The sequence below is a fragment of the Rattus norvegicus genome, chromosome 14 (assembly GCF_021556685.1).
Source record: "Rattus norvegicus strain SHRSP/BbbUtx chromosome 14, alternate assembly SHRSP_T2T, whole genome shotgun sequence".
Lineage (NCBI taxonomy): Eukaryota > Metazoa > Chordata > Mammalia > Rodentia > Muridae > Rattus > Rattus norvegicus.
The window spans coordinates 26,763,817-26,788,950 of record NC_141547.1 but is presented as its reverse complement, the minus strand read 5'-3'; the positions used below and the strand labels follow the sequence as shown (position 1 = coordinate 26,788,950).

General features: G+C 35.8%; 1 protein-coding gene across 49 annotated transcripts in view; it reads left to right on the top strand.

Annotated features, from left to right (window-relative positions):
• Positions 1-25,134, top strand: part of Adgrl3 (adhesion G protein-coupled receptor L3) — a 781,670-nt gene that overhangs the window by 683,885 nt on the left and 72,651 nt on the right. For all 49 annotated transcript variants that reach the window (XM_087582192.1, XM_087582189.1, XM_087582185.1 and 46 more), the window contains 2 exon segments: positions 9,071-9,137; positions 11,577-11,668. In XM_087582192.1, the coding sequence (XP_087438318.1) occupies positions 9,071-9,137; positions 11,577-11,668 (159 nt within the window).

Genomic DNA, 25,134 nt, shown 5'->3' with positions numbered 1-25,134 from the left:
GGATTATTTCTATCTTTCTGTACCTGTTGAGGCCCGTTTTTTGACCAATTATATGGTCAATTTTGGAGAAAGTACCATGAGGAGCTGAGAAGAAGGTATATCCTTTTGCTTTAGGATAGAATGTTCTATAAATATCCGTTAAGTCCATTTGGCTCATGACTTCTCTTAGTCTGTCGACATCACTGTTTAATTTCTGTTTCCATGATCTGTCCATTGATGAGAGTGGGGTGTTGAAATCTCCCACTATTATTGTGTGAGGTGCAATGTGTGTTTTGAGCTTTAGTAAGGTTTCTTTTACGTATGTAGGTGCCCTTGTATTTGGGGCATAGATATTTAGGATTGAGAGTTCATCTTGGTGGATTTTTCCTTTGATGAATATGAAGTGTCCTTCCTTATCTTTTTTGATGACTTTTAGTTGGAAATTGATTTTATTTGATATTAGAATGGCTACTCCAGCTTGCTTCTTCTGACCATTTGCTTGGAAAGTTGTTTTCCAGCCTTTCACTCTGAGGTAGTGTCTGTCTTTGTCTCTGAGGTGTGTTTCCTGTAGGTAGCAGAATGCAGGGTCCTCGTTGCGTATCCAGTTTGTTAATCTATGTCTTTTTATTGGGGAGTTGAGGCCATTGATATTGAGAGATATTAAGGAATAGTGATTATTGCTTCCCGTTATATTCATATTTGGATGTGAGGTTATGTTTGTGTGCTTTCATTCTCTTTGTTTTGTTGCCAAGACGATTAGTTTCTTGCTTCTTCTAGGGTATAGCTTGCCTCCTTATGTTGGGCTTTACCATTTATTATCCTTTGTAGTGCTGGATTTGTAGAAAGATATTGTGTAAATTTGGTTTTGTCATGGAATATCTTGGTTTCTCCATCAATGTTAATTGAGAGTTTTGCTGGATACAGTAACCTGGGCTGGCATTTGTGTTCTCTTAGGGTCTGTATGACATCAGTCCAGGATCTTCTGGCCTTCATAGTTTCTGGCGAGAAGTCTGATGTGATTCTGATAGGTCTGCCTTTATATGTTACTTGACCTTTTTCCCTTACTGCTTTTAATATTCTTTCTTTATTTTGTGCATTTGGTGTTTTGACAATTATGTGACGGGAGGTGTTTCTTTTCTGGTCCAATCTATTTGGAGTTCTGTAGGCTTCTGGTATGTCTATGGGTATCTCTTTTTTTAGGTTAGGGAAGTTTTCTTCTATGATTTTGTTGAAGATATTTACTGGTCCTTTGAGCTGGGAGTCTTCACTCTCTTCTATACCTATTATCCTTAGGTTTGATCTTCTCATTGAGTCCTGGATTTCCTGTATGTTTTGGACCAGTAGCTTTTTCCGCTTTACATTATCTTTGACAGTTGAGTCAATGATTTCTATGGAATCTTCTGCTCCTGAGATTCTCTCTTCCATCTCTTGTATTCTGTTGGTGAAGCTTGTATCTACAGCTCCTTGTCTCTTCTTTTGGTTTTCTATATCCAGGGTTGTTTCCATGTGTTCTTTCTTGATTGCTTCCATTTCCATTTTTAATTCCTTCAACTGTTTGATTGTGTTTTCCTGGAATTCTTTCAGGGATTTTTGTGTCTCCTCTCTATGGGCTTCTACTTGTTTATTTATGTTTTCCTGGATTTCTTTCAGGGATTTTTGCGATTCTTTCAGGCATTTTTGCGATTCCTCTCTGTAGGCTTCTACTTGTTCTCTAAGGGAGTTCTTCACGTCTTTCTTGAAGTCCTCTAGCATCATGATCAAATATGATTTTGAAACTAGATCTTGCTTTTCTGGTGTGTTTGGATATTCCATGTTTGTTTTGATGGGAGAATTGGGCTCCGATGGTGCCATGTAGTCTTGGTTTCTGTTGCTTGGGTTCCTGCGCTTGCCTCTCGCCATCAGATTATCTCTAGTGTTACTTTGTTCTGCTATTTCTGACAGTGGCTAGACTGTCCTATAAGCCTGTGTGTCAGGAGTGCTGTAGACCTGTTTTCCTCTTTTTCAGTCAGTTATGGGGACAGAGTGTTCTGCTTTCCGGCGTGTAGTTTTTCCTCTCTACAGGTCTTCAGCTGTTCCTGTGGGCCTGTGTCTTGAGTTCACCAGGCAGCTTTCTTGCAGCAGAAAAGTTGGTCTTACCTGTGGTCCCGGGGCTCAAGTTCGCTCGTGGGGTGCTGCCCACGGGCTCTCTGCAGCGGCAGCAACCAGGAAGATCTGTGCCGCCCCTTCCGGGAGCTTCAGTGCACCAGGGTTCCAGATGGTCTTTGGCTTTTTCCTCTGGCGTCCGAGATGTGTGTGCAGAGAGCAGTCTCTTCTGGTTTCCCAGGCTTGTCTGCCTCTCTGAAGGTTCAGCTCTCCCTCCCACGGGATTTGGGTGCAGAGAACTGTTTATCCGGTCTGTTTCCTTCAGATTCTGGTGGTGTCTCAGGCAGGGGTCCTGCCGCTCCTGGGCCCTCCCCCACGGGAGCCCAGAGGCCTTATACAGTTTCCTCTTGGGCCAGGGATGTGGGCAGGGGTGAGCAGTGTTGGTGGTCTGTTCCGCTCTGCAGCCTCAGGAGTGCCCACCTGACCAGGCTGTTGGGTCTCTCTCACACAGGGTCTGGGGGCAGAGAGCTGCTGCGGGCCGGGATCCACGGGTCTCATAATTTCTAATTAGGTAAATCCCCTTCAGAAAACATACTTTTTGATGACATAACAGTGTAACATTCATTCAGTGTGTATATGAAGAATCCACACACATTTAAATATATAATTTTATTAACATGTTTAGGCATGCTTTCTGTGCATATGTATTAAAGACTGAGGTTTTATTGTTCCTACCAAGGAGTCCTATCACAACCATGAAGCTACTACCATATGAAATAATACTAGGTTGAGCATACAATTTTCTATGGGGGAGTTATCTATTCCATAACTCTATCAGAGATCAGGACCACTGTCCTGTTATTTTTTTTTATAAGGCAATGGGCTATACTAAAAGTAGCACACTGTACTTGAGTTATTTTTGGATTAAAAAAAAAGGTTAAAAATGTCCACAGCTGTCATATGACATCGAGTGGTCATTGTAAAATTTAGAATGTCTACATCTACTGGGGCCGGAGTAATAACAAGATAATAATAAAAGTTAAAGACATAGAAGTTAGAACCACTCAAAATGTTAAGCATTTTTTTAATATGGCTGGGTATTGAGGCTAGGCTAGCAGTCCTAGTATTTGGAGGCAGGATGGATAATCTGAGACCAGGGATTTGAGACTAGCCTTAGCAAAACAGAAAGTTCCTTTCACATTACCAACCAAGTGATAGTAATCCAATGACCTAGCAAAACATAGGTCCATGAAAAAAAAAATCCATATCATTGTTTTGGCCAGATAAACCATGTGGAGGCCCCCTCTTTATATCATCAACAGATAAAATGACAAAACACGATATAGCTATATGGTGGAATATTATTCTCAATGAAATAAAGTAGTAGTAAGTGTTCCAGAATGGATAAATTTTCAAATACTGTTTGGTTTCAACGAGGTCTATCAAACAAGACCATATCTATTACTTTATGCTACTATTTATATGACATGTGCAGCACATGTGCAGCATGTATTTATATGACATGTGCACACATGTGTAGCATGTATTTGTATGACATGTGCACACATGTGTAGCATGTATTTGTATGACGTGTGCACACATGTGTAGTATGTATTTGTATGACATGTGCAGCACATGTTCTAGTTGCAGTGTAGTAAACAGGGGTTGGGATATTGTGAGGCAGGGAAAAAAATCTAGACATAACGTGGGTTTGGATGGACTCAAAAAGCCCCTGATTATCCTGGCAATTTTACAACTATTAAATATATTTAAGAAATATGAGAATTATTTATGTAGATCATTGCACTGAAGCCACTCAGTAAAATACAAAAGAATGTGTTTTCAAGAGACATATTTAAATAATTCTGATATTTTCAATATGCATGCTTTATATGTAGTGTGTAGATTTCTTATCCCTTCATTGAGATTGCATGTTTATCAAGTAATTTGCAACTTTTATATTATTTCGTACACACCTTTTTCCTGCTGTAGAGGCCGTGATGTCAGGTAGACTAGAAAACAATCTCGATGTCACTACTAACCTCACGACTACTAACCTGGAAAGTAAGGACAATTATAAATATTGAATGAAATTACTATGACATATGAACCTGTGCATTTACATGTGGTTATGTATGCATGTATGCAGATATATGGAATTACATATTACATAAACATTCGAAATAAATATGCACTTACTAAATTGCATCTTTTATTAATGGCTCTATATTTGGCTGGTAGAAGTGAATAAATATGAAGTTTATAAGAAACAACTTTTTAAAATATAAATTAGTTAAAACTCTTCATTGATTACGCTAGCGATTACAATTCTCCTACTGCTATTTTGACCTATGGAAGAAGGGACCTCAATTCCAGTCTTTTCTCCCAGAACTATATTCTCTACCCTACCCACATCGGAACCCTCCTGTTTCTACCCTTCCTTCCTACGTACGCCTGCAAAATCTATAGTACTCAGCCTTTCCAGGGAGATCCATGTGTCTTCCCTTGAGCCCTACTTGGAATTATAGCCTCTGGGTCTGTGAATTGTATCATTATTCCAGGGCAATTACTTTTTAAAGTCCTTGACAACTGTATTTTCAATAAGTTTAGGACTACATGCTTTATTGCTTACAGTTTATCTGCCTCTTTCCTCCTCTCCTCTTTGTTTCTTTATACTTTTAAAAAAATTTTTTTCTTAATGGTTTGACCTTACATATGTATATATGTATGGAGAGAGAGAGAAAGAGAGAGAGAGAGAGGATGATGATGATAGAAAAATGCGAAGTTAGATAATAAATAATAAACACAGTACAAATATAGTGTTCTATGCACAATATATAACAAAATGGATGTAAATATAAACATATATGTGCACGACTTAACCAAGGAGATTATGGTATTTACAAACTCATAAACAACTTGATATAAAGGTATCATGAACTTCAATATCTAAATGATACCAAAAATAGTTTCTAGTTACACTTAATATTTCCCATAGACTCTTTAATCTATAATTTTGCATCAAATTCTGGATGAGAAACTACAGGCTGCTGGGTTGACTGGTGCTCAGCACTGTGAGCCATGGTATGGAGATGGTTCTGTCCCTGGGTTGCTGGGCTTGCTGTGTTTCTAAATACAGAACCACACCTTTTCAGTATGAGGCATGAATCTAAAAGGATGAGCTGGAGGTTAGTCCATAAAGAGCATACATTTAACAGAATGTTTCCTCTGTTGTGTTATTTTAAGAAATTACTTTTCCTGTTATAAGAAAATAATTTGTTAATATCTTTCTGAGTTTATATGAAAGTAGTTCTTGTTGAATATGTAGTTGATTCTCAGGGAACATGCTATCAACTCCTTTGCTATTAATTTTGAAAATGTGTTCTACATTTTGGAGAACAATTCTACAGGAAAATAAATTGTATTTGTGGCTTAGCATTGATTCTTCGGAGTGTTGAAACTAATAAAATTATATTAATTCAATAAGAAATCATGTAAACAGCAGTATTTTATTACCTTTTGAAAAATACAATAGGATGATTCTAATGGCACATTTGTGTTTCATTAATGAGACAAAAACAAGGCAGATATGGCAAATGAAAAGTCTTCCTTTACACTCTAGAATGTATTTTGTACTGAAGAAGTAAGACAGGATGGCCGGAATGAGTTCTCCTTTCATCCATAAGTCATGTATCTTCTTTTAGTACCTCTAAACGCACAATTCAGAGACCATACACAATAGACTGAATATCCTTTAAAAATACAAAATCGAGGAGTCTTGAAAATTAAATATGAATGGCCTATTAAACTTACCTATTTTTGCTAGTTAAATATTACTTAGTAAACCATATCACTATGGTTTTCAGATAAACCATCTATGTAGAAGTAGATTTAACCATTTGTCTGCTGCCTTTTTGTGTTTAGTATGATGACTTTTCCTTTAGCATTTATCTTATTAATCTGATCTGGTCTACTTTTAGCCACTGGTTTCAGAGATTCTCCAATTAGCATGGGGGGGCAGGGTTTAGAATGTTATGGTGTAGGACAGATAGATATGGTCAAACAAGAGTATATAATACAATTCTTTGCATTACAGTCAAGGGCACAGTGAATAGGGCAGGAACCATGCAAATTTTGAAGGTGGGTAATGGGAAAGAGCTGAAACGCAGAGAGCTTTGCAAAAGCCAGCGTGCAGCCAAAAACAACAGCAGGTATGGCCATATGGCAGTCAAATTAGAAAAGGCATTCTTTCCACACAGATTCCAGAGGATAGTAAAGTACCGACAGCAGGCATGGGGTGATGATTTACTCAGTGCATGTTGAGTTTCAGACTGCCTCATCCCCTGTTCACTTACAAAAGGAATTTAAATAATTTTAAATAAATATAGTGAAGAATTTTCTTAAAGCCTAAAAATAACATCTCACTTGTCTTCCACATCTAGAAAAGACGGTTAGCCAAATTCATATTTAAAAATAAAGCATTTGCTAGCTGATATTTCACAAAAAAAAATCAAGCTTGATAAAGAAAAAGTTAATGTCGTTATGCTATTTAATCAAAATATGTGAAGATATTAAAGTTTTATACCAACTTTAATTGAACAAAATCACTGATAATATGATTAAAATTATCTATTACCTCTAAAAGAATATTTTCTGGAAGAACTTGAAATATATTTTTCCTATAATTAAAATTATTTGCTGAAAAAGGTGCTTTAGCTCTTAGATGACCTCTCCAAAAATGTTTTGAGCTCTAAATGTATTATCCTATTACTAATTATTCTCAAATGCATTATTAGTGTTGGATTGTCTTGATATAATTTAAATAATCTAATTTAATATGGAAAAGTGTACTTACTTTGTTCTTTATTGCTTTTAGCCTAAAGGGAAATCTAGTTTGAAAGACCCTATAGATACTGATTGAAATTTCCATATTTATTCAAATCATTCACACACAGAGTTTCTTTAAAGGGTAACAAGCTCACACTCAGTGAGAATGATGAGAGTGATTCTATGTGAAAAGAGACCTCTCTTATGCCTGTTCATAGGGAACACTATACCATTCTTCCATGATAAATATTTAAGTACCATAACTAATGGATAATTAAATATATGGCTAGTAATTTAAGCTCTAATTGCTTTCATAACAATATTTTTCAAGCAGAATTCTTGTATATATTTAAACAATAATAAACTATCTAGTCTAAATAGAAATTATGGACTGGTATTCAGTCTTTGAATGGTGTATCTCCCTCACTGCTACTGAAGTCAGTTTATATGGATTTAAAGTAAAAGAAGATAGCCAGGTGCTTAAAGATTGGTTTTGGTGACAAATTTTTTTGCTTAAAAATATAGCTATCAACTATTTTAGAAGAATTTTAAAGTTACAAACTGTAGAAAGCAGCAAACAAATCATAATCACTGCCTTTATCACTCTAGTGAAAACTTTTTAGTATTTTGGTATAATTTCAGTAATTATTAAGTAAAACATACAGCTAAAGCTTTAGGGTTCCACACTCTGGTGTCTTCACGCTCCTCTATGGGACAATCCGTAATAGCATGAGTTTGTGAGTTTTTCTTTACACTGAAACAATATATATATATATATATATATATATATATATATAAAATTTAAATTTATAATTTATATCTAATTTATTTATTTTCATGGAAATAAGTATGTGCATTTATATATTATTTTATTTATTAAATATGTATATACATTTAATAAAGAGGTGATAATGTTTTATATGACCTTTTAACAACAACCACTCCTACTTTCTTTCCTTCTTCATCCTCCTCCTTCTCTCCCTCCTCTTGGTTACCTTCTCCCTCCTACTGTTCTTCCCCTTCCTCTTCTTCCTTACACCCTCCCTTTCTCCTCTTTGCTCCCTTCTTTATGGTGCTGGCAACTGAACTCAGAGCCTCATAGGTCATTGAGCTCTATCCGTAACCCTCAATATATAAATGTATCCCATTAGCAAACATAGACCTACTCTATTTTACAACTTATTTTATCAGATGAAAGACAATCGTTTATTTATCAGTTCAGTATTAAAGTGATGTGTGAAATCCTTCCACGACAATGTTCTGGTTTGTTCCATCCCTCTTTTCATAACAGTATTATAATAAGCCTCATGTTCAAATGCTTTGAACACAAGTTTAGTGCACATAAGAAAAAGCGTTGAGTATTTACCAGTGGAAATGCTCTGGTTTTAATTATGCCTCAAATATTGCAAAGTGGCAAATTATTCAAGATATTATTCTTAACATCAAATAATTTGTTCACTATTTGCATTAATCTTTCTCATAACTAGTCACTTTCACTTTGTCTTTCTGTCACTGTGAAGAATGGAAATGTAATTTCCCAGAGGCTTTAAGAACTGGAGGAGTACTAAATGTGCCTGAAATTAAGTGATTAATAATTTACTTTTTAGGTCATGAATCAACTTCTTCAGATGCTAAGGACCACTTGCAACTCCAGAAGCGTGAGCAGTAACATGCTCTTTTTAAGGCTTCAGAACCCTCAAAGGTTGGCTGCCCAACCTAATTAAACTTCAATCTTCTGATACCAAATTTATTTCTTCCTTGTACTGAATTTCCTCAGATCTTCCTGACAGAAAAATGTCACTTTGCCTGACAGCTGATAGACAGGTTATGTAGCACTGTAATTGGAGAGAAAAGGATAGCTTAAAGCTACTGGCTTTAATGGCTGTATGTATGGCTTTTCCTTTTTTCCTCTAAGGTTTCAGTGACAGACACAAAAGGCCTTAGCAAATAGGCCTGATGCCATTTCTCCCTGCTTTCTCCAGGGGTAATTATCTTACTCCATCAACAGTGCTGTCAGAAATTGGGCACATAATTCAGCATTTAAATGAACAAGCAATGTAATATTTCCTGTCTCCCAGTGGAATACTGTGCCATTCCCATTCTTCTCTGTCACCTGCTCACTCTTGATATATGTCCTGGACCCAGTCTTTGAATGGCCTCTCTCCCTTGTGTTTCACTGCAGATGTTGGCTTCGCCTTGACACCTACTTCATTTGGAGTTTTATAGGACCAGCGACCTTGATAATTATGGTGAGAACTCCTAATTAACTATGCACTTCCCAGGTCAAGAAATAAGATTTCCACCATCCATGTTCAAGCTATCTTAAATTTACATAGGTTAATTTGGGGAAAAGCATGTACTTATATGACCATACATAACTCAAGCAATTAGACACTCATTATAGTCTACTTTTATGGTGTAAAGTAGTTCATCAAAACTGTTGGAAAAGGAAAGTAAGCATTTGCAAAAGTAAATGGCTACTCAAGAATCCAGTCCAGTGTAGCCCACAGAGCTGTGTAGACAAATGCACCATGATGGCTTTTCACTGTGACAACAGCATGTCTTCATTACTTTCTTTTGAAATAATTAGAATTGAAAAATAAACAGAAATTAGAAATATGGGTGAACACCTAGCTGTTACTTACACTATTCGTTTATTTATCCATTCATGTAAGCTCTCAAGACTTTAATGAATTTGGCACAACTGAAATCAGCATGTGCTTAGGGATCGTGCCTCCTTTTACAGTTTTAGTTGAAGAATGCCTTTATTTCTTACGTCATGTGTCCTAATTTAAATGACTCTGTTAGTATCATTGTTACCATTAAAAACCTAGGGCCCACAAGATGGTTCGGGAGGTAGGAGTGCTTGTCACTAAGTTTGAGCAACTGAATGATATCGCCGGCACCCACAGAGGGGAAAAGGAAAGACACTGCAAGTTATCCACTGATCTCTACACACACACCATGGCATGCACCTCCCATGACTACCCACCCACAGATAATGAAATATAACAAATATGCACAGTTTTGGAAAGAAGTGGTAATCCCTTAGCTCTGAATAAAATGTAGGGCTAAAGTTTCTTACCGGAAACCAGATATATTTTGAAAGGAAAAAATGTTTCAAACTTGAAAATGACACGATGGCCCATGTCCTACTACCATAGTAGTGTGTGGGCCTACACATGTGGACATATGTGTGTGGACAAACATAAATATATACATGCCTGTGTATATACACACACATGTCATGGGAAAAGCCTGGTGTCTAAAATCAGTCTCATTGATCATTCCTCAGATATGTGAGAGACTAGAGTCATTTTATAACCAATCATCATTACCAAAAGAAATAAAAGGACAGAAAATAAAGTCAAAGACGGCAGAATAATGACTGTGGACAAACTTTCTTCAATACGGACCAGACTTTCCCACTAACTGATTGCATTCAGTTCACATTAAGCTTTTTTAACCACTCAGTGTTGGTTGCTTTGCTTGGCTTTCTTCACCATTTGATTTTCATGTCTGAGACTCAAGAACATTGACAAAGAACTTCGAGGCTGTTTTAGAGGGAGAATGTCAGGGGAGCGTTTGAACTTTCCTGATCTGTATCAGTCCCCAGGTGTAGACTGTAGAAGCCAGTCACTTGGTTCAAGTGTCATTCAACCTACGGTTTGCTTTAGAGCAGTGGTTCTCAACATGTGAGTCATAACCCCTTAGGCAAACCTTTATCTCCAAGATTATTTACATTACCATTCATAACAGCAACAAAATTGCCGTCATGAAGTAACAATGAAAACATTTTTATGGCTGAGCTTCACACAATATGAGAAACGGTATTATAGAATGCAGCATTAGGAAGGTTGAGAACCACTGCTTTATCAGGTTCATGTAAGGCATATAGGTAATGTCTCTCAGACTATGTTCTTTTAAATTATAGGCATGTTATCTGTTTTTGTGGCATAACCGTGCCACAAGAGACCATCTGCTTACAACTCAGTTTATTGTGGCACCAGCATTCCACCAGCATTTTCTAATCCGTTTTACTTAGGCATTCAAAATATACTGAGGTTATGATTTGTATTTGCAGCCTGGTATGGTAGTATATGTCTGTAATCCCCAGAATTAGGTAGTTAGAAGTAGGAGTGCAAGGCTAGCCTGCTCTACATAGTGAGCTGGACCTACATAGTGAGACTGCTATATACAAACAAACAAACAAACAAATAAATGTTTTTACATGTCAATAATTTAGCATCTGAAAAAGTGCACCTCTGAAACCTGAAATAGAGAATATCTATAGATAATCAATCTAGAGACATATCATGGAATGCCAACGTAGTAGCTCTCTTAGAAAAATTCCTGTACTTGGGGATTCGGTTTTCTTAATCATGCAGTGAGTGGGCTTTGAGTTATTACAAAATTTCAGCAGCTTTCTTCTAAATTACCACCGATTTTGTATTTAGTGTGGATTTGGCAAAGCCACGTTTTGTAACTCTGTGGTATCACAATCCTCAAAGCTGGCTTCTTGCCTTTGTTAAAGCATTAGACAGTCACCAGTGATCCAGTTTCTCTAAGAGTCTACCGAGAGAACTAATTTCCCAGAACAATTCATGTGTTAAAGGGGATGGCCATGCTGTTTTTCACTACTCTGGTTATCTACAAAACACTACCTTTTTTTTTTTTTATTATTTCAGCTGAATGTAATCTTCCTCGGGATTGCTTTATACAAAATGTTTCACCATACTGCCATACTGAAACCTGAATCAGGCTGTCTTGATAATATCAAGTAAGTGATTCTTCGTTTTGTTTTTATAGATTGTACCTTAAAATAGTTTAGAGCTTAAATTGTCAAAAATTACATGACGAAATGATGTCAAAGTTCAGTGTATTGGTTTTGTTGAGAAAGGTAATTTATTGATAGTTGAGGTAAATTGACTTGCTTAAAATCAATGTAACGAAGCCCTCTCTCCAAAGCTACTTTTCCCTATAATCGGTAATTTATAAATATGTTCTCTTCACAAGCACAGGTTGAGTACGTCTTTTCCAGAATTCCCAGGTCAAAAACATGCATTCACTATGTCTTTTAAAGAAGTTCACCATTTCTAAGTGAAAACAGACACTGCTTTGTAGTACAGTGAACATATAAAATCTCTCACACCATACTCTATTCCTCAGAGATAAGGTAGCCTGCAAAGGGACCTGAAGTGATGGTTCCCACAGCGATGACTCCTGCCGTGATCATACCTGCAATGATGGTTGCTATAGTGATGGTACCCGACATGATGGTACCTGCAACTATGGCTTCTGCAGTGATGGTTGCTACAGTGATGGTTGCTACAGGGATGATGGTACCTGACATGATAGTACCTGTAGTGATGGCTGCCGCCATCATGGTACCTACAATTGCTTCTGTTAAAAGATGAGAATTGATAGTACTTGGAGTTACACTTCTGGAAAAACCACCCTGAAATACTGATTCCGAGTATTCATGAGGCAGTTGCTCATAGCTGTGCCATGATTCTTCTGAGAAAGGAGGTACGCTTTCCCTACTCTTCACAAGCACAGGTTGAGTATGTCTTTTCCAGAACACCCAGGTCAAAAACCGTTTATATTTTTAAGTATTTCAGATTTGAGAATGTTTATACAGAGATCGTCTATAGTTTGATGGTTGAGAGTTCCTAGTCAGAAAACCGAAACCTGAGGTTGTCTAAAGTCTAGAGATCAAAAATCTGAAACTTTTCATCATTACGTTTGGATTTTAGAGCATACTTGATTTGGACTTTTTTTTTTAAATAAAAATATATGTTCCAATTTATCTACCTTTGAAACACACTTTTTCCTAGGAGATAAATCTGCCCAGAACATTCTCTTCTCAATTATTCTTTCACTTTAAAATATATTTATTATAATTTTTTACATTTTAACTTTCAGACAAGCATAAGTATAAAGAGCTATGAAAATATTCATATTTCACGTTAACCTTCAAAGAAGATACAGGAGAAAGGCCAAATTTCGTTTTCTGAAAACTCTCTGAATATCTTGTTATGTGCAAATTATATTTTAATTTACTTAATGGTCTTGATATTAACATTGAGATGCACATTAGTGCGTCTCACTCCCTTATCTACACCTATGCTAAATTGCATTTTCATGTGGCTTGCCTGTGTTGTGTGTCAACTTGAACAAAGGGTTCTATTTAAATGGTTGTGCATTCAAGATTTTTAAGGGGTTACATGTAACTTCCATGTGCTCCTCACATCCTTCTTGAGCCATGTCAGATGGCAGTCATGTCTCTCATGGACTACCTTCTATATCCGGTGCTAGACACAGTTGCCATGACTGGTGTTTCAGAGTATCACAGTCTATTGAGATATTATTGACAGCAATTATTGACATTTAACACTTAGTTTTTGGTGAATCATTATATACTTTACTTAGACCACTATTTTTTATGTCTCCACACTTTTTATCTTATACTGTAAACATCAGCTAGGTAATTTTTAATGTGCCATTTGGCAAATAAAAATAAAACTGGGTTTTATTTCAACATCTAAAAGGCTAAAAAAAAATCAATGGAATCTTTAAAGTGGATTTAGAAACCTTTTGTGCTTTGTAACATTTCTTTAGTTTTATAACTTATTTTTAGTACTGACTGTCATATACTGTAAAATATACTTTTCTAGGTAGTTTTGATAGAAAGTATTGTTTAGAAGAACAGTTAAACACATCCAAGCCAATATTTATATTTAATGGCATTGTTCCCATTAAGTTTTATAATAGAAAGCAAAATGAAATTACACATCAGAATACCTTGATTTGCGTTCTATCTAAACTGCTTACTGGGTTAAATTCTTTGGAGTGTATCTAACTTTGCTGAGTCATGACACCCTCCTTGCAACTGTATAATGAATGGTGACTCATTCCTGACCATCAGATGTGCATAGGAATGTAAAGCCTTTGATGATGTCCTCTCAAACCTCAATAACAGAAGACTAACTGTTAAAATGCTGTGGTGGTTGACTTGAAATTAGAGCTATGATTATGGCTCTGCAATAGTTCAAGAACAGAAGAAAGGAAATAGGGAGTCATTATGACTTAGCAACTGAGGAATTCCCAGAAATCACATCAGAGCAAAGCAATGATGGAACCCTTCAGCACCTTACAGTTTAAAAAGAACTTTCTTCTACTGTGCTAATAGAAGCCAGGACGACTACACTTTTTCCACTATCACAGAATGGAGAAAATGTCATAATGTCATGTGCTGATGGAAACAAAATAGGCTAATACAGTGAGGGATTTTAATCCACACTTCTACAAAGAAAGATGCTCTTTTACAGAGTATGAGAGTACATGGGAGAAAAATAAATCCTCAAGAAAAAAATTTTTAGCATTAATAAATATCTGGAAGAAAATTCATTTAAAATACAGGTGTAGAAAACATCTTTCTTTCATTAACACTAATCCTAAGACATTTTGTGTGGCTACTGCAAATCTAAAGTACCATTGGAAACTGGAAAGTTTGTTTTGTGACAAAGAACCATTGTGTCTCAAGCACACATGCATTTAATCATATCAAAACTTCAAAATATATTACTAAAGTTCTTAATAATAAAGCATGTTTGACCATTTTCAATTGCCCCCATGTTCTATTTTACATGTTTAATCACGTATCGTAAGAACCACAACATATAGGTATTTTCATTCCTATTCCTCTCTGAGTTAGTAAAATCCAAGAAGCAATTACCAGATTATTACATTGAAGAGTTGTTAAGCATGTTAGCTTTGTTTTTAATCTCTTTCTAATGCACTTGTTTTCTCAATAAAGTTCAGTCTTCCTAAGTTATGCACATACTTAGATTTTTACTTTCTTATTTGGTACCATAAATCCGAATGTTTTGGTTAGAATATTTATTCCATTTATATTTAATGCGACTATTGATGTCATGGGTTCATTATATTAGTCTCAGCTTGTTGTATTTTGTGCACTTTACACTGTTCTTCCTTTCATCCTCTGTTCGATTAACAATATTATTTTGCATCCCATTTTATCTTTCATATTGGCTTTTTAGCTAATCACTATACTTTTTATTACTTCTTCTGGAAATTGCAACAGAAATCACTAAATTAATATAGTTTTATTTGTAATAGAAATGACTTTTCACACGTTGGTTATAGTTTTATGGTACCTCATTTAGCTTCGGGAAGTGACTACACTACCAGCACTCACTCAGCTTTCCTTGAATCCTTGAATAAAACATATACACACAGTTTGTTCCTTTTCAACGTGCCTTTGAACAAAATTGCTGGGTGTTACTATCTCCCACCTGCCCTAAACTTCAGTGGCTAGTCCTACCTAGTCCTTGATTAACATTCACAACCAGCTGCCTGTAGTAGTAGCCACAGGCTTCAGCTGCTCCCAATACCACACATGGCTGCTGGCTTCTTCTTCAGTCAAAGCATGGCAAAAAAAAAAAAAAACTCTTCCTCTCCTTCCTTGCAGCTGCCTTTTCTTCCTGGGACCAGTTGGATTAAGATTCTTCAAAGTGTCTTAATCTTTTTTTTTATTTTTTAAGATATTTATTTATTTACTTATTTATTTATTTATTTGTTTATTTATTTATTTATTATTTACACTGTAGCTGTCTTCAGACACACCAGAAGAAGGCATCAGATATCATTAGAGATGGCTGTGGGCCACCATGTGGTTGCTGGGATTTGAACTCGGGATCTCTGGAAGAGTAGTCAGTGCTCTTAGCCACTGAGCCATCTCTCCAGCCCGTGTCCCAATATTTTTAACTTAACTCCAAACTCCTGGTCCAAGCTGGTTAAGCCTTGATGATTTTGCCCAGCTTCTCTGACGACTTTCCTTCATTATAATGAGCCCACCAGTCCCCTTTAGGCATGGGCTCCCCCACCACCACCACCAAGTTTTATCTCTGCTTACTTTCCTCTCTTTGCTCCACACTTGGCGACTAATATTACCACATATAATTTAAATATTATTTTCCCTTTCAAAAGGTACCTTGTCTTTCAAAGTAACCCCATGGCCCTCATAATAAGCTTCTTTAAGACTAGTGAAAAACACTTATTTGTATCATTTATTACAGTATTAATAATATACTATGAAAAAAGGATAGCATGGAATAATGTAGTTCACCTACTAACAGAGAAAATGAAGGATGCTAATTCTCAGGCTTACTTGGAAAGTATTTAGCTTAAATAGTACACATCTACTTGCTTATTACTTCTCATTCAGCTCTTCGTCAAAATAAGTGGTTACAAGAAAGAAGTAATTTCAATTGTTTGAATTTTCTGGTTGATTTCTTACTGTATTTGGAGGCCACTATAATCATAGTGAAAGTCTAATATTAAAAGCGGTTTAATATATATAGTCTATCTTGAATTTTTGTCAGTCCAAATTAATTTGTGGTATGACTGAAAAGGCTTAATATTTGAGGAGTCTTTAGAACACTCAATGACTTCCTTCAAAATAAAAATTGACAGTTTCTTTAATTACCGATTTCCTATTATAAAAAAAGTTTTAAAATGTTTTTATTAAGTAACCACTAGTTATTTTGAAGAATAAAAATGAATAATAAATGTTTTGTGTTTCTTTGGAGGAAATAAGGAAATGAGCCTTACTTTGTCTTTCCTGTATCTATTGCTTTCCTTTATTCTATGAACAGGTTTCTGTATGCAAGCCTCTGACTTGACCCATTCCTAGTTTGTTTAAGTCATCCAACTAAGTGCTAAGGGGATTCATTTAGTTTTCCTTCCTTCATCCCTAGTTGTCAGTGTGGGTATTAATAAACTATAGTAACGACCCAACTGTCAATCTAGTTTAAATGCATGTCTTCAGTCCTAGAATGGTTGGCTATATGTCCTTGTCGAGTTAGTCCAACCATTTGTAATCAGTTTTTTTCCCTAATTCAAAAATAAATACATCAATTTTATAAACTTTTGCATAATTAATGGTAGCCGTCTGGGCAAAACACCACATCATATATTTGATACAATGTAGCCGTCCCACAACTACCAGTCAATGTTCTGAGACAGGGAAGAGAGAAGAATGGGGCCAAGACAAAGTCGCGATCAAGGCTCAACTTTATTGCAACGGCAAAAACCACAAACAAAACCCCTAGATGTGACTGATGACATAAATCACCTCATGCCAGCAGCCAATGGCATAGGTCTGCACAGCTCTCTCTTAAAGGAAGACGAAACTGAGATCAGGTCAAAAGTGGAACTCCCAACTCAACTTGGGCGGAGAAATTCCACCAAGTGCTGTGACAGCAAAAATAGCTGATGCGGCAACTCCTGCTACTCGGGTCAGGGCAGGGCCTCCACAGTGCAATTGTGGAATATTATGGTTTTAAAAAAAAACAAACTTGGCGATGAGGTCTCACCTGGGTTAAATGCAAACTGATGGGCTCATGTGATCCTGGGGCTCGGTCTCCTGAGATGCTACAACTGCAGACTTGCACTGCCATGTCTGTCCTGTTTTGATTACTTAATGTAATCAACTCTGGGTGGAAAAAATGCTGCCGCTTCCTCTGAGTCTTTGAATTTTCCACAGTGAAGCTGTGCTTAGTTTCTATCAAAATCTCATTAGAATTTGTGTGGCTTTCTTCACCATATGGTGTCATTAAAATCATGCATCATATGATCCTCTTTTTAAAAGACAAACTTAGCCTTTTAGGGGAAAAAAAAGATTCCATGGATGAAATGCTCATTTGATTAATACATAACAAGTTCTGTTGTTCTAGAGGGTAAAAGCAATGTGTCCTTGGTGAGCTTTCACACTTCTCATGTGTAAAGGAGCCTAAGAAAGTCTCTGAAAACCCCAGGGCAAACAGAAAACGGCTAACAGTATCTGCAATAAGTGTAGTTTCTAAAATGGTAAACTTTATTTGAGTAATATGTTTGTAAACGTTGATAGAAATAATTAAGTCATAATTATATTCAGCTTGATCAGTAGTCTATTAATATTTTATGGAGCCAAGAGTAAGTAGATTCAATAAAAAGGAAGGGAAATTGCCATAAGCTTGAAAAATAAAACAATTTCACAGGAAGATTTCAATGCTTTTATTTTCCTTCATATATATATATATATATACATTTATATATATACATATATATAAAATATAGAGCCTACTTTTCAAAATTATCTCATTTTTATACAACTGTCACAGCAATAATATGAAGACTCTAAACTTTATGAGAGCATAAATCTATTACAGAGTCACAGTTAATACAAATGTTCATAACCTTCATATTTTCTGAGTAAAATATTTTGGGATATTCTCTCTCTCTCTCTCTCTGGGCATGATCATAATTTGTAGCTCTGGCTATTCACAAACTCACAAAGACCCATCTGGAAAGGAAAAGGAAAAGGAAAAGTAAAAGCAAAAGGAAAAGGAAAAGGAAAGAAAAGGAAAGGAGGAGGGGGCAGGGAGGATGGGGCAGAACACCAATACCTAAAATATTTTGAATCATCAAAGCCTACCTACTCTGACACACCTCTTCCAACAAGACTATACCTCCTTATCCTTCTCAAACAGTTCTATCAACTTAGTATCAAGTATTTAAATATATGAGCCTAAAAGGGGCATTGTTATCCAAACCACCACATATATTCTGAGCTTTTTAAACAAATATTTTTCTAATACATATGATTAATGCAGGCATGCTTAGAATCAGAATCAATAGTAGTTTCGTATTATTCATTTTTTAAAGATACTCATTAAACTAATTCTGTTCATGCACATGATTTGCCTTTTTTTGGTCCAGTTGCCCTCTATTTTCTTGATGTATGTAACAGGCCTTGCCATTATGAGAAATAACTGAAGGGAAGTAATACAATGCAAAGGGCTCTGGGGGTTGTTTGACAACTAGATTCAGTTCAGGTTACTTACGACATTCCTTAAGCATTACTTAGCTCTTCACTGATTGCCTTGATTCCAGCCTTTCAAAGCTGAGAATCCGTCTCAGATCCACAAAGCCTTGCACTCAGGCAATGATATTGCCAATCTCTTCACATCCTGCATTTTTAGGCTATAATTTTGAGTGTTCTGAAGTATTAAAGGATGGTCTCTTTGGGGAGGCATTTTGTTTAAAATGCATTAGAATTCTCGCATCATCTTGAGATCCATGTTTTATGAATAAGTGCATTCAGTACAGTCCATACACTGGGAGCTGACATTTGAGAAAACCAGTTTGAAGGATGATAGGTACACGCACACTGCTATGTCCCATACCTTGAGATTAAATTATTTTTCTCATTCTCCCCTCTAAATAATTAGGTTTATATCAGATATGGGAGCAACAATGACTGTCTAAGGATGTCTGAAAAATCCCGAACAACTTCCCAAGGGGAGAATTTCCCCTTAATAATGAAAATGTAAAAATTAGCATCTCCTTTGTTCTTTACATAGACCTTGGGCTCAGATTGCTTTTATATTTCACAGAAGTGTGCCACTAGACTAGAAGGCTTCATCGTCTGAATCTAAATTAGTTACTCATAGAACTGTGATTTTCGCCCCACTAGAGTGAAGTACAAGGCTTTAAGAAAATGAAAAATACCTGAGAATAATTGCAATTAAACACCATTCATTCTCCAGATTAATCAAATCAAATACTTTCCATGCCTCAATGTATGGAATAGATTTGATTTGTAGACTTAATCGTCCATTAATTTATTCAATACACACATGTATACTCTAAGGATTGAATCCAGGTACTTCTACATGCAGAACATACACTGCCCGAATCCTAACCCCTAGGGGGTTACATACTCTGAAGGTAATTTTATAGAACATTAAGAAGAAAAGGATGTGACTCTAGGGTTTTTAACTTAGGACAAAATAAGTGGGTTGTTAAAGTTGACATGTGGAAAACCAGAGATAACACATTTTGTGGTGGGACAAATATTTTTTACCCAAGTAACTTATAAGATACTCCAGTTGTAGATATTTTATAAACCCTTAGAGTGGTGAGACTAAATTTCACTTTGGGATTCACAGTACACAAATCCAGTAATCTTTCTATGCTGTATTTAGTGGTATAAATGCTTGACTTGTTTTCAGTATTGCTTCAATAGTCCACAGATTAGCAAATTAATTGCCTCAAATGGCTTCCCAAACTTACACATTAGTTTCAGTATATCTGTAGTAAATACCTTCCCCTAAGCAGAAATAACACATAGATCTAAATAAACACTTTCTGTTTTCTTATTCTTCTGGGTTTCTTTTTCATAGTGGTATACAATAGCAATGTTACTCTGTTTTTAAAAACATATTTTTCCTATCCATACTTGAAAAGTGCTCGATACATATGTCAATAGTGACCTAAAATGAAGGGCTATTTATATAAAACTGCTCTATTTGTATTTGAGTGTGCAGACAGTATAGTGAGGTAGCAGCCTTCTTGATCTGCTCAGTCCACACTTGGACGTTTCCTAATCTAATTTTCTTTTGGCTTACTCCCAATGAATGTTGAGTTTTCCCATTATATAGTTATAGTTATGTGGTTTGTTTTCTTTATAATGGTCTGTCATCAAAGTCTCTGGCACTTTTTTTTCATGGGCTGTTAAATTAGGTATTCTGGAACACTCCTCACATCTGCCTATGGAAGCTGGTGTTTTAAGCCAGCTGTTTTGAAATCCTGGCACAAAGTCTTTCTTCTCTTTAAAAAGAGCTAAGCTTGATCCATGCTTAAAGCTAAGCCATTTAATTTTGACATCAACAATATAAACAAGGCACATAAAGAGAAATCATTGATCAGCTAAGAGTTTGATGTTATTAGGCATTAATTTATCATCTATCCTAAGGTATAATTTGAAAACTAGTACATTTTCTTTGTAAAAGTGATTGACACTGTATTTATTCAATTCTTAGTTGTCTTATGTTTATGTGTTGTACTTTGGCTTTACCTCATTGAAATTCATTGAGGATTACTTGATTAGCTGTACGTAAGTCTATAAAACATTACTCATTTTATTACTGTTTGCTGCAAACCCCCCAAATCCCTCTAGTGTTTATTAGATGCCTATATATTTAAATTATTAAGATCTGTTTTTTCTACTGGACTCCTTACATTTTAATAAGATGTTACAGTTCTTGCTAGATTTCCTGCCCCCCCCCTTATACTACTAAAAGAGGGCTTGACCTCATTAATCTTTTCTTCCTGTAAATTTTCTTCATCATATGTGTATGTGTGTGTCTGTGTCTGTGTCTGTGTCTCTCTTTGCGTGTGTGTGTGTGTGTGTGAGAGAGAGAAAGATACAATTATATCAAAGTGTCAACATTTTCTCCCATCATGTATGTTTTTAAAAAGTTCAAGAGAAATTCAAACTTCCTCTGTAGACCCGGAGGCTGACCTTGAACCCATAGAGATCCACCTGCCTCTGTCTACTGAGTGCTAGGTTGAAAGGTGTGTTCCACAACTGCTCCAGGTACAAGGGTGAGGAAAATTCTTTTAAACCAGGAATTAAAACCATTTTCTCATTTCCATTTTATATTCTATAGTGTATTATGTTAGTCCTAGAGTCTTATAATTTACATTTTATCTGTATCCTCTTTGGAAATTAATTCTAAACTACAGAATTCCACCACCACCCTTCTGCATGGAACCTCTCCCCTGTCTCCCTTTTGGTCCCACAGAAAGTACCCATTACAAGTAGACTTGGGAACACTGAGCCACAATATAGTTTATGAACTAATTGCCAGTGAATTTTGAGATTCTCTTTGAACATTCATTATTTGGATATATCTATATTTCAATTTAGCGTAAGAAAATCCATGACTTTTACTAAGTCTAAACTTGGTATCTAAAAGAAAAGGTTATTTTATGTGATGTTTCCTTCTTTACATATAAATACTTAAAAAAAAAAAACCCTGAGAAGTGATTATCGTATCCTCCTTGGGGTTCCATTGAATTTCTAGAAGAGTATTAAAGGACGCCTAGGGAAGCACTGTGTGTGTGTGTGTGTGTGTGTGTGTGTGTGTGTGTGTGTGTGTGTTCAATTTCTCTCCAACCTCCTATAAGAGGGCACTGGGTCACAACGTAAGACACAAAAGTATGTGTAATAGCAAATATTACATTGTACTTCCATATTTAATTTTGTGTTCTTTCAAATGCTTAGATATTCCTATGCAGAAATGCACAGGCTCTTATGTTCAACACACACAGCAGTCCCATGAAGAAAGCTGTATCCAGAGATAAAGGGCCGTTAGCTGTCGGGAAGTTCTGTTATCAGCCCAAGGCTGTAGTTGATAACATCTTTCAAAGGCATTCAGACTCAAGCAGGCTGATTTAGAACTCCTTGCTTCCAGTTTGCCAACAATAACAAGGAATAACATCCAGGAGTAAATGATTTTATTAATTTCTATCAAAGGAACTCTAAGTTTCATGTTTTATTTGCCGCCTACCAATTGATTTGCTTATATATTCCACAGATGAAAATAATAACTGCTAATAACTAAGAAGCACCCATGAAGAGTCATTTAACTTTTCAATGTTTATTCTATTTCTTGTTTTTATGTTTATTTTTATTTCATGTGCTTTGGTGTTTTGTCTTCACGTATGTCTGTGTAAGGGCTGATCCCTAAGAAATGGAGTGACAGACTGCTGTGAGAAACCATGTGGGTGTTAGGAATTGAGCCTTGGTCCTCTGGAAGAGCAGCCAGCTTAAGAGAGTTTAATCACCGAAACATGTCTGCAGCACTTCAACTATAGAAATACTATGGTCAAAATTTTAAGGCACGGACTTGACATTTATTGATTCTGTTTTATTAGGTTTTTCTTAATTGCAGATTGAAGATTTAGTTTTGGTGTTTTTTTCTAAATCAATTTTATTGCAATCACATAAAGCCACAGGAATAAAAGTGTTTATATTCTATTTTAAGTTATTTGTTTTATTGATGCAGTTCATTTTGTTCTCTTCTTGGTAAATTCCATAGGAATGCTGGTTTTTTTTGACAGTAATGATTCAGTACCAATAAAATCTGCAGTTAAAGTAAAATCATTTTTTGTTAATAGTTCCTGTGTTTATATTATACATGCTTAATATTTTCTAAGAGTTTTTAATGTATTTAATGCTTAGTGGTTTAAATATAATGGATGGATATAAAAGAATCATCACCTTTATTTTACTCAGACTTCTAGATTAAACTCTAAATAGCTTCTCCTTTTGACCTTCCGGTAGTGGGATACGAAGTGAGAATAGAGTCTAGCAGTATGAATTCAGCTGCTGCTGTCCTACTAACACAAAACCCATTTGGACAAGAAATACAGAGAATCTGGGGCTTCTGCGATAGTTAACCAGTTGATCAAGCATTTTCAATGCTACTGTGGTATAAATGTAAAGAAGTAAAAGGTTCGCTCACACATTATTACTATTACAATCACTCAAAAGAATTTAAGTAAAGAGAATTTTGTATTTCTTTGCTGAAGTAAGTCTTTTAATCCAGGAAAGCAGATCCACTGTATTCGAAAGCTGAAAATGTGAGGAGATTAGTCAGGATGGCAACAGCTCTCTTGCTCCATTAAACATACATTTCACGCAACAAACACAAGGGCTAACCAGAGGATTGGTGCATTCCAAAGTTTACTGGCCTCCAAGCCCATGGGATTAGAGGTTGGCCTGCGTCCTTCCTTTTCCATTACTTACTGTAACTTATCAATGAGCAGACCTTTGGACTTGAGGATTAAACTCTGGGACATCTTCCTTATTACTCTATCTTTCCTCATACCTCGCATTACCCAGCATAGAAATACATTTAGTCCTTTCCAGAAATATATGTCTTCAAAAGGAAACCTTAACAAAAGGGGATATTCTCAACTCTTCAAATAATTTGTTTCAACTATATTTTTAATTTCTGAGTAGAATTTCTCTCAAAAGCACATGCTCAGAATAATTTTTGGTGTAGTTCAATAGTTCTTGGGCAAAGAGAAAGGGTATCTTGGAACTAACTGGATTTGCTTGTGTCTGAATTTATTCATCTTCTTTCGATATTGATTCTTTGACTTATTACACCATTCTGTTTGTTTATAAGTTACTGGTTTGATTAAGAAACCTCTCTTAAATGTTTACATTGACATAAGTGTTCATAGAGTTACAATTCTATAACTTTTTATGTGCCTTGTGATTTTTTTCAGTGATATGGGTAATTTTCAAGTGACAGAAATAAGTAAACATTCTCGTGTAGACAATAATATCAAATTTTGGTTAAATTTTATGATAATATTCAGATAAAAATATAAACATCACTAAGAATAAAATTAAATATTTTCCCAAGGGAAACCTTTTAAAAATAGGGTTCATCTTCCATTTGCCTTTAAAGTTATATGTAGTATATTTTACTTTTTTTGTTGATAACCATATCAATAAATTAACATAAATTATGAGATAGCACATAAGGATCTGTTACTATCCACCAAGAACATTGTAAAGCTGAAAACCCACACAATGCCATAAATACTGGCATGAAATCCCAGCCTACAATGGGACTAGTGTTCATCAATGATCATAAGCCACAGTAAAAATGATTAAATGTTACAAATTTATTTGATAAATATGCTTTAAAATGCAAATAAGAAAATCAAACGCGGATACAGCTTCGCTGGGATAAGTGATGGCAACATTGGTACTTGTTTCATTTGGATTCGGAGAGAGATAATAATCTTTAATTATCTATGCTACTGTACTATCTGGCAAAAATGCTGGGACTTATTGACATAGGCAGTGTACAGCGATTTATAGATTTGTAATCATTTTATGCTAATTATGTCCTGCTATAGTTAAACTCACAAATATTTCACTTTGTGCTTTACTGTAAATTTCTATGTTGTATATGAGCTTACAATTACAGAGCATTCTAATAAATGTATAGAAAACATGTCATTGTTGGTAAGCCACTGTAAAAGTATATCTAAATCCAGTGGTGTAATGTGTCGTGGAGACTCTAGGGACAGGGGGCCTAGTTCTCATCCATCAGCTCAACATTGCTACTGAGCAGAATCTAATTCAACATCTGAGGCTCTATTGTCTCCTTCTCCTGGTCAAAGGGGAGAACAAAGGGTAGAGCGAGCCCCAGCCCAATCCTTTAATTGGTAAGACCTAGAAATGTCACACTTGCTTCTGTTCACATCCCAGTGAGCACTGCTCCGCGCATGTCTGCAGTGACTGAGGGAGGCTGGTTTTAGCAGACTCTGCTTGGTGGAGAGCTGATGCCCATAGCGTTGCCGGAGAAA